The sequence below is a fragment of the Cavia porcellus genome, unplaced genomic scaffold (assembly GCF_034190915.1).
Source record: "Cavia porcellus strain 051 isolate PalLab524CR breed Dunkin Hartley unplaced genomic scaffold, mCavPor4.1 scaffold_18, whole genome shotgun sequence".
Lineage (NCBI taxonomy): Eukaryota > Metazoa > Chordata > Mammalia > Rodentia > Caviidae > Cavia > Cavia porcellus.
The window spans coordinates 45023646-45038566 of NW_026947501.1; the positions used below are offsets into that span (position 1 = coordinate 45023646).

General features: G+C 45.5%; 1 protein-coding gene across 7 annotated transcripts in view; it reads right to left on the reverse strand.

The window, feature by feature from the left end:
- Lims1 (LIM zinc finger domain containing 1) overlaps positions 1-14921 on the reverse strand; it is a 102640-nt gene that overhangs the window by 21110 nt on the left and 66609 nt on the right. Inside the window, exon 2 of one of the 7 annotated variants that reach the window (XM_063229721.1) lies at positions 9873-10020. The exons of 4 other annotated variants lie outside the window; for them this stretch is intronic. Coding sequence is in view for 2 of the 3 variants with exons in the window: in XM_013154399.3 (XP_013009853.1) it covers positions 1852-2027 (176 nt within the window). In the remaining variant the exon portion in view is untranslated. Of the gene's footprint in view, positions 1-1851; positions 2276-9872; positions 10021-14921 lie in introns of those variants that run through there. 2 more of the 7 variants (XM_013154399.3, XM_003471614.4) reach the window with 2 other exon arrangements.

Consider the following 14921-nt stretch of genomic DNA (forward strand, 5'->3'; position numbering starts at 1 on the left):
GAATGTTCAAAGAATACTGAGCCAATACCATAGCCTCGCTGGAGGAACTCTAAGCAGAAATCTCAGCCACATAATCTCACACCTTGACTTTATTTAATAGGCTTCAATACAGAATTAAAATGCCACCAAAGAAAGCAAGGAAAGCAGGAGCCAGTTGCACAGGTGGTTGAACTGGCCAAGGCTCACAGTAGAATGAAGTGTCCACTCTGTCATCTCAGAATTACTGTGGGATAGGCGAGCAGGTGACCTTTCCTTTGCCACAAACCAACTGCGGCCACTTCGGTAAAGCCGGGGAGCCATATGCTCTTCCCTTCTCCTGAACCAGACCCATGGAATTCCTAAGTGGCAAGGTGCAGTGAGATGCACATCTGCTCCATAATTCTCACAACTGCTTTGAGGATGAAGTTTTAAAAAGCATAAAACACCACTTTGGAAACCAGATGATGCCACTAAAATATATATTGCTAATATTCCAAGTACTCTCAAAAGATCCCCCACATTTCAGTGATCTTAACAGAACTCTAGAAAAGCTGGAGAAGAATACTTCAGTCTGTCCTGATTCACTTCCACCAACATCCTACGTTCTGCAAAGCATGCAGGTCACATAGCCCATGCAGGGCCAGAAGGTCCTCTCTGCCCAGCAACATCCCACGGGGACCATCTTCCATCTCCATCAGATAACATGCTGTACAAGGGAAGGCTGAAACAGACACAGGAAAATGCCGTTTATCAAAACAGGCATCAGGGCTGGGCATTTAGCTCAGAGGCATAAGTGCCTGTCTAGCAAGCATAAGGTCGTGAGTTCGATCCCTGGTCCCACAAAGAAAACAAAAAAAACAAAAAAAACAAAAAATAGCTATCAGTAAGATTTGCAAACTGTGAAACAATGCCATTCTCCCCACTAAACTATTTTCATTTTGGAAAATAATTTTTCATAAAACATTAATATTACCACTTACTTATCTTAATAACATTTAACGAGTTTACTGTTACTTCTGCGGGTAAATAAAAGCTCTCAGGGTAGAGAGTGAGGAGGTTTCAGACTCACATGCTGTTACCACCAAATGCTTGATTCCTACTCAGACGCAGCTGACTTCACATTGCAGTCCTAGCACTCAGGTGAAGTATCAAAAGAGGCATGTTACAGAGACAGGCACACAAGTCTGCAGATAATGTAAGTGTACTTTTCAAGAAGTGTTTAATAGTAGAAGGGAAAAGGGAAATAGAAGCCACCTTGCTGACTGACTGACCCCTCCTGTTGCCCTTTCCTCCGCTGTCCTAGCCTGGAACTGTGTATGTTTCTGTCTCTGATTTTTATTTCATACTACCTATGACAGACATTACCTTTTCCAAAGTCCTGAATGTCATTAGATTATTTGTAATTAACTGGTTAATCTTTCAGACAGCCAGGGCACACGGAGTGGAGAGGGATACTTACTGAGGCGACCTCCTAGTCTGCTCCTGCACTCCTACACCTGTCAGGCTGCTACCCCACGCCCACAGTTACCACGGAAACCAACTTTCTCCTCCCACAGTGCAGCTGTGTGTGAGACCCAAGCCTGGTCCCAAGAGTTTACGAGCAAATAACTCCCCAGGAAAACGTTTATCTTTACAAATTACAAGTTTCAGTGTTTCTTCCAACCTGCCCTCTATTTTGTAAGTGTTAGGGTTGTTTCCCTTATAAACCTTACCCTACTCCTAACATCACAGAAGCACTGGCCAGAGCCAGCAGCACAAGGGCTCCCCATCTTCTGTCTCTGTGCTCCACTGAGACCTGCTACCTCACAACCCTGGAAAAGTCCCCTGGAACTGGAATAAACCCCTATTGGCAATGGAATTGGGGAGACTCACAATTTTGCGTAAAAGTCACAAAACTCCTTGTAGATTTTTATGTCACTGTGCCTGCGCTGCAGTCGGGACACAGCTCTGTCATCTCCGTCAGACTGGTGGATACCATCTGGCATTGTACAAGGGGTCTCCTCACTCTCAGGGATGGCACTGGGACGCACTTGCTCCAAGAAGGCCATCTGTGAGAGCTGGGGTGCAATCGAGCAGAACAGAGCAGAACAAACAGGAGGACAGGATCTGGGCCTCCGCCTCTAGTAGGTCACGGCTCCCACGCCCAGCAGCTGGCCGGCATCCCAGGCGGGAAGGCTCAGTGTTCAGAGGGCCCAGGGTTTCCTGAGGTGATAGAAAAACCTTCCCCAGGCTTCCTTGTGGACAACAGCCACAAACTACTGTGGGGATGCATGACTGCTGCTCATATCTCCAGGAGAAAAAGGGCCCCGTGTACCCTGGTACTTCTGAGGATCAGGCTGGCACCGTGCTACTCATTGTGTGGTGCAGATTCCCTGCAGAGTATGCAGGGCACCTTTCAAGCTCCCATGAGGGGACACTGCCAGCACCCCTGCAGTGGCACCCACCTGTGCCTGGGAATCTGTGAATTCATTAATTTCAACAGTTTCTGGTTTTCCTTTAGTCTGTTTTTGTTTTGAGATGGAGTCTCATTGTGCTGCCAAGGCTGGCTGTGCTGTACCCATCTGGCCAGCCTTGGCTCCAGGTTTTTCCATACATAAAAACCTATTGTCTACAAGCAGGGATATTATGACCTCCTCCCTTTCTATTTGCATGCCCTTAAACAGAGCTCTTAAAAAGATGTTACCTCAATGTGAACTGCTTTTATGATCAAAAAAGGAAAATACTAGGAAAATATTTAAAAACCCTTTAGTTTGACAGCATTTATATGGGGTAAGATATATTTGTGGCTTTGTCTTTGTTTACAGTCCCCTCCGCCCCCATCCTTTCCTCCTTACTTTTTCATCACCTAGAAAAATATCACAGGCTAGGAGCCAGAGGCACTGAAGCAAGGAAAGATGGGCGTGGACAAGGGACAGCATGGTTGCCTCTGTGGTGCAGCTCTGTCCTGGCAGCCTCTCATTAGGATCATTGCCCACCCGCTGATTCTTGGCATAAGCATTACAGGACAATAAATGCTTTGTGCCTTATGTGGCTCCCTCACTGAAATAACGAAAGCACTGAAGTGGGGCTTCAAAGCCAGCTATAGGCTTAGACACAGCCCCCGGCGAAAGGAGAAGAGCAGAAGCTCCTAGCTCCGGGGGCTGGTGACACACACATGTCTGCTTTGAACAGCTCTTCTAGGAAGGGCTACACCTTCTCACAAAGCAAATGCTCACTCACCATGTTTATACTGCCATGTACACAGAAAGCTACCATGTGCTCATGACCTGACAGACGCCAGAGGGCACCTAAGAACTATGTGGCCCCTTGTCTAGCGTGGGGCTGAAACCTGTGATCCTCCTGCCTCAAGCTCTTAGAGTGCTGGGATCACAGGTTCATGCCTCCACACCCAGTGCCCCATCAGCAGAAAACACTACAGATCTGCTGAATGAATAAATGGGACAGTCTTCTCTTCCACGAGTACAGTGTGGTCAGGGCCAGAAAAAACAATATACAGATACACATATTGTATGTAAGCAGAAAGAACAGATTTGTAGCTTGGGGGGGTGGTGAGAGGGATGAAGGGATAAGGTGGCTCACTGGTCCCCAGTGCTCTCAATTGGCATTAGTCACCACATGGCTGCTGAGCGGTTGGTTAGGTGGCATCACCATCCCAAAATATCATACAAGCAGTCAGCAAGGTCTCAGATTCAGCTTCAACAAAAAAGAGCTAAAGGAAATGTGTGATTTTCCCAAAGAGGAAAGAGAAGTGAAAGCCAGATGAACGCTTTGCCTGAGTTACTTTTGAATTGCTCTGGGCACTTAGGAAATGCCATCAACCCTTCTAAGACATCACAAAGTCAGGAATGAAATAGCTGCAGCTGTGCTTCAGGAGCCCCTGGCTATGACAAGCGGGTCATCAGGCTGCTCTTGTTGAGCACCCAGGTGGCTCAGGCCCACAGCTTCTTTCTGAGAGGCTCTGTAGTCCCATCAGCCCTCTGCACCATGACCGATTTGGTTTTAGGGGCTCTAGGACAAGTTTAAACCCCAAGGATCCCTGGAATCCACAGAGAGCAGATTTTTCTTCATAATCTTCATCATCATCTTTCCATCCTTTACTATGTGCCAAGCAGAGGTGGCACATAGTGAGGTGGCCTGCACCAGTGCCCCAGGGGCTGAGGCAGGGCTTCAGTTCAGCCCCACTCTGATCACACACAGCCAAAGGCAAATAACCGGCTTGAGATATCACACAAAACACTGTAGCTACTTCCAGAAGCTCACACACTGTGGTCTGGATAGAATCTTTTTATCTGGTGGTGCTTTATACCTAGGGCCTTGTGTAGGATAGGGCAGTATGCTACCACTGAGCCACACTGCCTCCAGCCCAACAGAGCAGCCTAAACAGCTTTTTGCTTTTGTGAGACAGGTTTCCCTATGAAGCTCAGGCTGGCCTTGAACTCACTATGTAGCCCATTCTGGTCTTGAATGCATGGCTACCTTCCTGCCTCAGCATTTCGAACATGGATGTTACAGGTCTGTGCCTTCATGCGCCCAGCATTTTATGTTATTTATGTTTGTGGTTCAAGGGACTGCACTCAGGGGCTTTGCACTGAGCCATACTCCCCAATTTTTCTTTTCTTTCCTTTGTTTTTTTGAGACAGGGACTCATCACATCACGGGCCTCTTCTTGGGATCTTCCTGCTTCAGCCTTCCAGACTGCTAGGGTTACAAGATTGAGGCCAGTCAACCCTGGGAAATGTAACACAGGGCTGGGGATCTGGCTCATTGCTCCTTGAGTCCAATTACCCACATTTTCTCAGTCATGACTGAACCATGTGCATGCCTACCTGATACTAACATCTGTAGGGTTTTGGAAGCCAAGTTGGATATTCTGACCAGTTATCTCTAATGCATGGACTCTAATATAGGTAGTCCTCCATCCATACATTAAGGAAATCTTAATTAAAAACAAAACAAGAAACTGCATCTGTTGAGTGTGGTGGTGCATGCCTGTAATTTTAGCCACTTGGGAAAGCTGAGGCAGAAGGATCACATGTTCAAGGCCACAATGGGCTGATTAGTGAGACCTTGCCTCAAAATAAAAAATATAAAGTGCTGGGGCACACCTGTACCCTATCATCTGGAAGGTTCAAGCAAAAGGATCACTGTGAGTTTGAAGCCAGCCTGCGATATTTAATGAGATCCTGTTTCAAAATACCAAAATAAAATAAATAAAAATTAAATTAAGAACAAAAACAAACAAAAAACCCAGGGGTCAGGGATGCATGCTCCTTGAGTTTAATCTGTAGAACGATAAAAACAAAACACAAATCCTGCAACTGTCTGTACAGGACGCAGGTTCTTTTCTTGATATGGTTCTTTAAACCATATAGTATGACAATGATTTATGCATGTTAACACATAGGCACATGGTGGATGGACACAGGTTGCCTTGAGTACCCATGGATCCTGGGGTTTCCAGTTTGTGAGTGAGCACCTTGGCATCAGCTCCCACTCCACACCGAGGGATGAACGTACAGGAAGAGGCGTGTGATCTGCATAACCGATGACCATGCCACGACTTGGCAAGAACAACTGCTGCCATGGAGCTTCTCCAACTGCCATCAAAAGCCTATGGGGTGTTACCTGTGGTCGAGGCTGTCTGGTTAAATTAGCTTCTGGAGAAATGAGCTATTTTTGGGGACAGGGATTTAGCTCAGTGCCGTAAGTGCCTGCCTGGCAAGCACAAGGTTGTGAGTTCAATCCTCAGTACCAAAAAAAAAAAGCTATTTTCATTGTAACTTTCCTACTCAAACGGAAAATTTAATCTGATTTCCCTTAGACTATTAACAAGGAAAAAAATCCTGACTTGCACTAAAGATAGGGGATTATTAAATTCTTCCCTATGCCCTACCTCCTACTGTAAACATACTGAGGAACAGACCAAGGTCAGCCGGAAAAGGATGGAACTGTAATTAATGTGCCATTCTGCACGGTCTGTTGCATTGTTTCCTAACTCTCAATTGCATGGCACCAAAAAAAAAAAAAAAAAAAAAAAAAAGAAAAAAAAAGAAATAAAAACGCAAGCCTAGCTCAAAAAAGAAACAAGGCACACCGTTTCTCCAGGCGGAAGGGAAGAATGCACCCTTGTACACTTCTACCCTGGAGTTGCTTACTGAGATTATCTAAACTGGGCAGAAGCACAATGTTACAGAATGATGCATATAACTGAGATGACCGAGTGAAAGACTACAGGCATCTCCAAGACTATTCCAAAACCCAGTGATCACAGAGTTTTATTCTGAACTAAAATGCTACCTGAGCTTTGTTGTGGGCTCAGATAAGGCTGTTTACAACTCACTATTTGCAAGAATGTCTCCTTGAAACAAAACTTATCTGAAAGTAAAAGACTATCTTGATGTGGGAAGGATTTGGAGAAACACATCCACTTTTCTCATGAGGAAAATTTGTGGAATGCTGCAGTTCAATTGCAGGTCAGACTCCAGGAGGTCAACAAGGAGGCCCATATTTAGTCTCAAAGCCAACACTTCGCACACACAGTGATTATCACATGAGGTGAGCCAGGAGACTCACTCTGGGGTCTGAGACCCATGGTAGGGACAGTGGCAGAGGGGAAGGTGGGCCTGGGTGCTGGCCCCTGAGACACAGGCAGGTCCTAAACATGCTTCACGGCCCAGCCAGGCTCTGCCCAGATATAAGTGACCACAAAGCAACAGTGCAGCCACTAGGAACCAATTCTGTGAGTCCTGAAGGGCATTTTAGGGGCTGTTTCTGGTACCATTTCTCTCTGCTTGGATGATCTCTAGAAGTCTCTCAATATGCCAAACAATAAAACCTACCCTATGAGGAACTAAGAACGTTAAGGACACAGAGCTCAAAGACAGAGAAGGAGACAGCCCCAGATAAAGTGCATGCAGCATTGAGGCCCTTTTCCATGCTGCTCTCTGAAAATCACCAGCTCTGCTTTACCCAGAATATCTGGCTCAGGTACAGAGAAAAAGCAACCACAATGGAGATGTGTGACATCTCTCTCCATGCAGATGGCAGAGACTCCTCTCTGCTTGCCCTAGCCAGCAGGCGTTTACGAACACACAGGCGACCAGCACAGGAAGCAAGTCAAAAGACCAGACTTGGAAGCTGAATGGGCTGCAAAAGGCACGACTACTGTTGGCACTGTGTGCCCACAAATGCAGATATGAGTATGTGGGGATGGGATCCCCAGCCTACACATCCCTTCTGGCAGCCAAACCTGCTCTCTGTACCATCCATGGTGTTGCATGAGATAAGGTGTGGCAGAGCTGGCTGGCGAAATGAGCAAGGACCCAGTGTGTGTAACTTCTCTGGAGTTTCCCGTCAACTGGGGAGGCATAAAAGAAGACCAGTAATCTCAGAGTGGCTGTCCAGTGTGAGTTCTACCATAGCCTGTGCTGTGTTTCTCAGACAAGACATAAAGGTTTATTTTTGCTTTTACTCTCTTTCTCTTTGGCCCATACTTACTCTGCAGAATGCTTTCTCCCACACTCACTTTTCAAATAAACATTTTCAAATAAACATTGGCATCGTTATTCAGCTTGTCTCCTCCAGTTCTTGGTGGAGGCAAGGACCTGGGATACTATTGATTGATGAGCCATTTCTAAAGGAACTAACTCGCCCCAGTGACACCGCTTGTTTCAGGAAATGCACACCAGTGGAGAAGCAACACTTGTACTGCTGCTAGACAGTGACAGGCACAGCAATATTTCTGTCCTCTTGCTTCATAAGTACAGGTATGTGTCCATTCTGGTGAACAGGAAAAGGTCTGTTGCAAGGTGACTTCAGAATGATCTCAGCAGTGATGATAAGCGTTCCCATCTCAGAGGCCATCCGGATCTTCAGATCACTCCATGGCCCCTTTCCTAAGCTCTCTGCAGTCTGAAACCTATCCTGCATTCTCTGGGCTCCTTCTCTGGAAGTCTGTCCGTGCATGCTGCTAAGCACTGTGTATCCATATGGACTATGGCAGGCCACTCTGTGCATAGGTGTAAACTCCACCAGCCCAGAGTAAGCCTGTCCCTAGCACATGCCCCTCAAACAGCAGTCAATCTGCCTGCCATGACAGGTGGGGGTCTGCCTACCCAGCTGGAGTCTGAGGGCCACTCAAAAACTTCCTATACTGGACCCATGGGCACACCAGCACGGTGTTTGGTCAGTGAGAACAATGCCTGACATTTCCCTGGCAAATGTGTCTGTGCAGTACCCACACTGTTCAGGTGCTTTTATTTTTATTGGGAACCACTAACATATCCTCACTCCTGAACTGTTTTTTAAAGAAATACTGCTTTCTGACCAAGATGAACCCTCAGAGGAAGCTCAATAGAGCACAACAATACTTTTAGCTGAGTGTTGATTTCAGAGATGCCCAGGTTAGCAGCCTTAGGAGTTCTTTCATTGGCTGCATTGGCCTTGGACACCACCTTTCTGGCTCCAAATTGCATTTTTATTTCAGTTCCTTCTCAGCCTCAGGGCTAGTCACTAAACACAGACCAGTGCTGTGCTGGGAGAATTAGCGGGAGTATTATTTTGCAACTAAACCTTATGTGAGGCCTATTGTTTCAGTGATAAAGTGATGGGAATTTCGATAGACAAGTATAGAAGACATCTTACCCAAGTGAAAACAATACACTCTTTCAAATTCAAATCTATACACCCTTCATTGCCCATTATTTCCTTCAGAATTTCTCTTTACATGTGTGTTTTACTGCATTAAACAGCATTTGAAGATCCTGGCCAGAGCCAGACATGGTGGTATCTGTCACAGCTCCATGAGTTTGGGTCTGTCTCTCTCACACACACACACACACACACACACACACACACACACACACACACGGAGGGAACAAGAAAGGAGAGGAAGGAAGAAGGAGGAAAAAAGAAAGTAAGCAAGCCAAAAAAAAAAAAAAAAGAAAAGAAAAGAAAGAAATAGGGCTGGGGATTTAGCTCAGCAGCATAAGCGCCTGCCTTGCAAGCAGGCAGTCATGAGTTCGATCCCTGGTACCGATAAAAACGAAAAAGACAAAAAAAAAAAAAAACGACAAAGTAAGCAAGCAAAAAGATTAGCCAGGATGAAGCAAAATTGAAACTGTTTTCCTTTTTTTTGTTACATTTTAAAAGGTTTTCTCTCTTTCATTATCTTCACATTTTCAAACTGTATGGAGAATGGCAAGAAATTATTCTAGCTTACTGATTCTATCACATATCTGATGCAAACAGATGTGGAGCTGTTAATAAGGGCCTTGCCGGCTCTGGCCATTCTCTCCCAGCTAGGGACTCTGCTCTTTGACATATAACAAAGGTCTGGTTTTTGGGGCTACACAGGAACCTCCCTGTTCAGTTCCACATTTTTTTTCCATTACAGAAACTCTGTGAATGCAGTTATAACACTTTCCCGCCATCGTGAACTACAGTATGACTATCCCATAGGGTGGGTGGATCGCTGCTGATATAAACAGATCTAACCACTTTTATTGGTCTTTTTACTAATAAAATTAATAAACCTATCCAGTAAAGAGACCATGGGAGGCTCAGGGCACCCAGCAGCGAGACATGAAGAACAACGGGCCTGTCACAAAGATGTTAACATATAACATAACACTTTGCCAGGTCCACCTCCCACAGGATACTCCTCAGCTGCCTCTGTTGTTGCAGGCAGCATGAGGCTGAGGGCAGAAGGCATGGAGAGATGGCACTGCGAAGTTAGCTGGGGTGAGACACAGTTCCAGGGCAGATCCCTACCACCTGCCCTGGGTGATTCTACTGGACAGTATCTGGACCTGTGGGTCCCTTGGCAGTGGTAGGCTCTGCACAGATAAAGGACACGAGAGTGACACAGACCAAAGACTCCTTTTGGACAATACCCTTTGTCCTGCTAGGTGCTGGGGATCAATCTGGGCTCTGCAATATTTTATATTGGTGTTGGTCCATCAAAGAGGCAAATGGATACATCCCAAGTCAGGCCTCCGAAGCACAGAGGAACTGGAGTCTTTAGGGAGATTCTTCCTGCTCCTAAGACACAGAAGGGACATGAGATTCAGGTTGTTGCATTCAGGGTTTACAAGGGAAACAATTTAATATAGGACACATAATTTATAGGATTATTTTTATAATATTCACCCAAAGAGTGAAATGCAAGAGTGTGGGAGATCTCTTCACACATTCAGAAGCCCAAAGAATCGAGCTGAGGGCCTGGATCCCACAGCAATGTCCTACACAAGTCCAGCTGAAGACCTAGAGCCCACAATAATGACTTATATAAGTATGTATCAAGGATCTGCACTGGAGAGGTCTAAAGGTCAGTGAGGAAGCTAGAAAATCTGTATCAGCAGGAGGAAGGATCTGTGCCTCCTGGGTGAGGGGACTGTACTGCACTGCATTCAGGAAGCCATACTCAAGGTAAGGACCACAGTTCCCCAAAGAAGAACTGCAGCCATCCTCAGTGACACTGAGGACCCAAGTTCCTCTGATGATGAGAACAGCTGAGTTCATATCAGGAAAATCAGTATGACAAGCTTCTCCTGGAGAATCAACAGCTCCTTCTTTCCCTCCAGTTCTTTTATGCTGCTGGCAGCAACCCTCAAGTGGGCCTTCCACATCCAGCACCATGCTGACTCAGTTCAGCTGGGTGCTACAAGCTGACCATTAGTTCATCTACCACACAAGTCTAGGTCTGAAAGCTGAGGACAGGGTCTCCTCAGGGTGCGTAGCTGCAGGAAAGGCAGGAGACCTGCAAGCTCCTGGCCAACACCTTGATGGGGGTACCTTGCTGTTCTTCCTCTTGCCTCTTCACTCCTGAATGTAAGTCAGTTGCGGCCTGTCATCCAAGTAGTCCTTCACTGCCTGAGAGTCTGTGGGGGAAGGACTCTGCTCACACTGCTGCAGGGCATTCCTTCAATGCCAGTCAAAAGGTGCAATCCCCTGCACACTCCAGGGCAATGTGCCCCACCAGCTTTTGTCTTTTCTCAGGGCATCAGGAAAAACCTACAGTGCAATGCAATGCTGGGCTGAGTACTTCCTGTCAGAAAATGAGCTGTTAGGTGTTCCTCCTGCTTTCTCTGTACAAGACACCTGGCAGGACACCTAACCTAAAAGGACAGGGCTCCAAGGCTTACCAGGTTCCCCTGCCCATCCCTGCAGGAGCCCTGAGGACCTCTTCTGCGCAGAGCCTGCCCTCTTCTTTGCCACAAAGTAACCATTGGCAGCATCTCACACACACCTAAGCCATACTCAGCTCTCCAGAGCAGCCTGCAAAGAGAGCCAGAGAAAAGAACAGGGAGGGGCACAGGGCTCACTCAGGTAGAGGACTTGGCTTGCCTCAGCAGCACGGAATTACTTTAAGAATGTAAAGGGGACTTCCACCTTCCGACTGCAGTGCTTGGGAACTTCTTGCCCTAAACGTTTTGCAAGCAGAACTGTCACCAGGCACCAGGGCTCAGTATGCACCCCAGTGTCTATGGACCTATCCAGTACTTTAATCCAAATCTTGAAACTGCATCAGTGAAGTGTAAGACAAACCAATCTCTTTCATAGCAGTTTATAAATGAGAAAGCAAGAACAGAATCAAAACTACCTTGGCCAAAGCAAAAGTACTAGGCTGGGAAGGAAGGGAGGGAGGAAGGAAGGAAGGAAGGAAGGAAGGAAGGAAGGAAGGAAAGAAAGAAAACATTCACAGAAGTTAGACTATTAGCAAAGTCAAACAGCAAGCACTTCAGCAGGCTCAAATAAATGAGGAAGAACAATGGACTGAATCTAAATAAAGTCACCACTCAACCTCCAACAATATGTCAGATATACCTACAGTCACTGATGCTACCCCTAGGCAAAAGCAGTGGCCTTATTCTAAATTATCAGACAAATGCCACATGCATATTCCAAAGACAGCTCAGCTTATCATTTTGAATAAAACTGCTCTGAAATAAAGGAAGCAATTCTATGTTACAAAGATATATGAAAGAACCCTATCAAACCAATCAGTGTGAGTGAAGATGTTGGCAAAGTAGAGCAAAATGGGAAGCAGCTCAACAGGGCAGACAGAGCTAGAGCTTTCCACAGCTGTCTTGACAAAATGTCTGACTGTCACAGGGGACTATGGATACTTCCAGAACGGAGGGGAGTAGGGAGAAGAGTTTACGAGCCCTGTGCTCTAACCCCTGAATTACAGAGCCCTAGTTGGTGCTGTCCATTACCCAAGCACAAATACAATCAGAAAAACAGTATGGCAAAGGCACACAAGGCAATGTCAGTGTTTTCTCATCCAGAAATCAATGAGTACATTCTTGTGCAGGTATAGATCGCTTCAAAGGAAACTGCTTGTATAAACAGACTTTCAAAGGTCAACTTACTTTCCTTTTTGTTTGCTGTTTTCAACTAAATTTAGGCAGTTCATTTGCATCCAGCACTCTGAGGTCCAAGACAGGGCTCCCACACAGCCCTGCAAACTAACTAAGGAGGCTACAATTCCTGAGGTGCTTTCCCTTCATTTGCAAAGACAAAGAGGCAGAGAAAGAAGGCTGGAAGCTTTTGTTGGGCTCACTCACCATTCACTGGCCCTAAGAACATCTGGTGCTAAAAGTCAGGCCCTGCCTGGCCAGAATCCCCAGGACCAAGTGTGGCTGCCCAACACTCTTCCCTTTCCGCCCTGGGCATTCTTCTCCACCCAGAGATGCTTGTTCCTCCTCCTCTGTGGCTCCAGCATTTAACACATCTTTCAGAGCAGAGGAGTGCTGAATCCCACAGATGCAATCACTGTCACAAGGTACTCAGGCAGCAGAGCAATTCACTTTCTGCTTTTCAAGCAGATGTGGCTTCCTAAATATACTGCAAAAATGGAAAGCTTCCAATCATTTGATATTTAAAATAAAGCACTATAAATCCTCATGAGTAAGCTCTAAATCTGTTAATAACAAAGCACTTTCTCTTTTTATAAATCATACGTTGGCAAATGGAGAAACTCGGGCTCCTAAAATAAATGACTTATGAAAGTCACTGAGAGGAGATTCAGGACACTGGACCCACACCCAGACTCTTAAGAGCCACTTAAAAGCACCACTTTCAGTGGGCTAAGTCCCTGATTTCAAAATAAACTGCCCTGCCAATGAAATGAACCCATCTCTGCCCCACAGAGGGAGGAAAGACCTTTGCTTTTCCCAGTCCAATTTGTTACTCACTCCCCTTAGGAGAAGTTTCACTTTCTAACAATGTTAGGGAACATTTTTCTCTTTCAATACAAAATGTGAAAATCTTAATAATTACTATAGGCAGACACCCTGAATTAAAGGTGAGGACCTATTCCTTCCAAGCACCTTTCTCTCACTAGACCTCAACCTGCATCAGTCGGGTAAGGCTCACAAGTGCAGGACACACGGGCCCCAAAACAGAGGGTGCCCAAAGGGTCTGCTCTGTATCTGACAGTTGCCACAAAGCGATGAGCTCCAATAACAAACAAGAATGTGACACACACCATTCATCATTACATTGGACCCACATTGAAGAATTCAACCTTATTAAACTAGTGTAATGGATCCTACTGAACATGTCTCATCAGTTATTAAATCAGTCACTTGGTGTTATCCTTCAATATTTTTCTTTTTTCTTTTTAGTGCTGGGGATGAAATCCAGGGTTATGTGAATACAGAACACACATCCTACCACTGAGTTACACCAGTAGCTCCCTGAACACTAAAGCTAATCCCTTCCCTACCCTAACCCTCTTTCCTACAGTGATAGATGACAGAATCAACAATTCTGAACAGCAACACAAACATCACAGGCTCTTCCTGGGGGCTGGCTCTCTTCTACTGGTCTCCAAAGGGACCTCTTCACAGGACAGGGGAAGGGGACTGACACAAAGCACCTCCCTTCTCATATCACTTCCATAAAACACCATTGGTTTTGTTTCTTACACCACAGTCCCCAGAGAGAACATCTCTTTTCAAAAGCTTCTGACTGGACCTGCCTCTCATTTACACTTCGAGGCAACTGGGGTTCAGAAAGCCCCAATTTCACAGCCCCTTCCTAATTTGCTAGATGAGCTCATACAAATCATTAGAAAATGAAACTGCAAAAAAAAAAAAAAAAAAAAACCAAAAAACACAGTAATACTTCTTTTCTGAAATTCTCCAGTGGGTGCTTTCTTTATAACACATGTACTAAACTTGAAATTGTCAAGTGGAAAGTTTGCTAGACACCTGATATTTGCCTTTTTGTGTGTGTGTGTAATAATCAGAAGGTTGGGGCTGGGGATTTAGCTCAGCGGCATAAGCGCCTGCCTGCCTTGCAAGCAGGCAGTTGTGAGTTAGATCCCCGGTACCGATAAAAAGGAAAAAGACAAAAAAAAAAAAAAAAAAAAATCAGAAGGTCTAAAAAATGTTGACTGGTACCTCGCATGTGCCAGGCTCTGGATCTGATTCCTAGAACTGAAAAACAATATGTTGAGTTTTTTTTTTTTAAAATGATCAGTATTAGGCTATTTCTATTAGGAGTGAAAGTTAAAAGAGTTTTTGTTGAGTCAATGAGTCTTAGACTCCTTCATTCAAGAGAAGCTCTTTTGAAAACCCTGCAAGGCCTCCTCCCCACTCCAGCATGACTAATGCAGGACAAAGCAGGACCCGCACACAAGCCGGGGTCTGTTTCTCCTTCATTTTCCCCCTGTAACACTGCCATTTCTTCTTTCCCATCACCTCCAAGCAACTAGAGTTCTGGCAATAAAACATCATTTTGTTCCAAGGTGACACTGTCTCCTTTTCAACAGTGACACGCACACAGGTGACAGCAGGCAGTTCCTGCTGAGCTGCATGCAGTCCGCACAGGGGCTCAAACCCATAGATACCACTCTAGGCAAGTAAGAGCAGACTAGTATTCTGGATTCTTTTTTAATTGGTACAAAACTATTTACTGTCATATTTATCCTT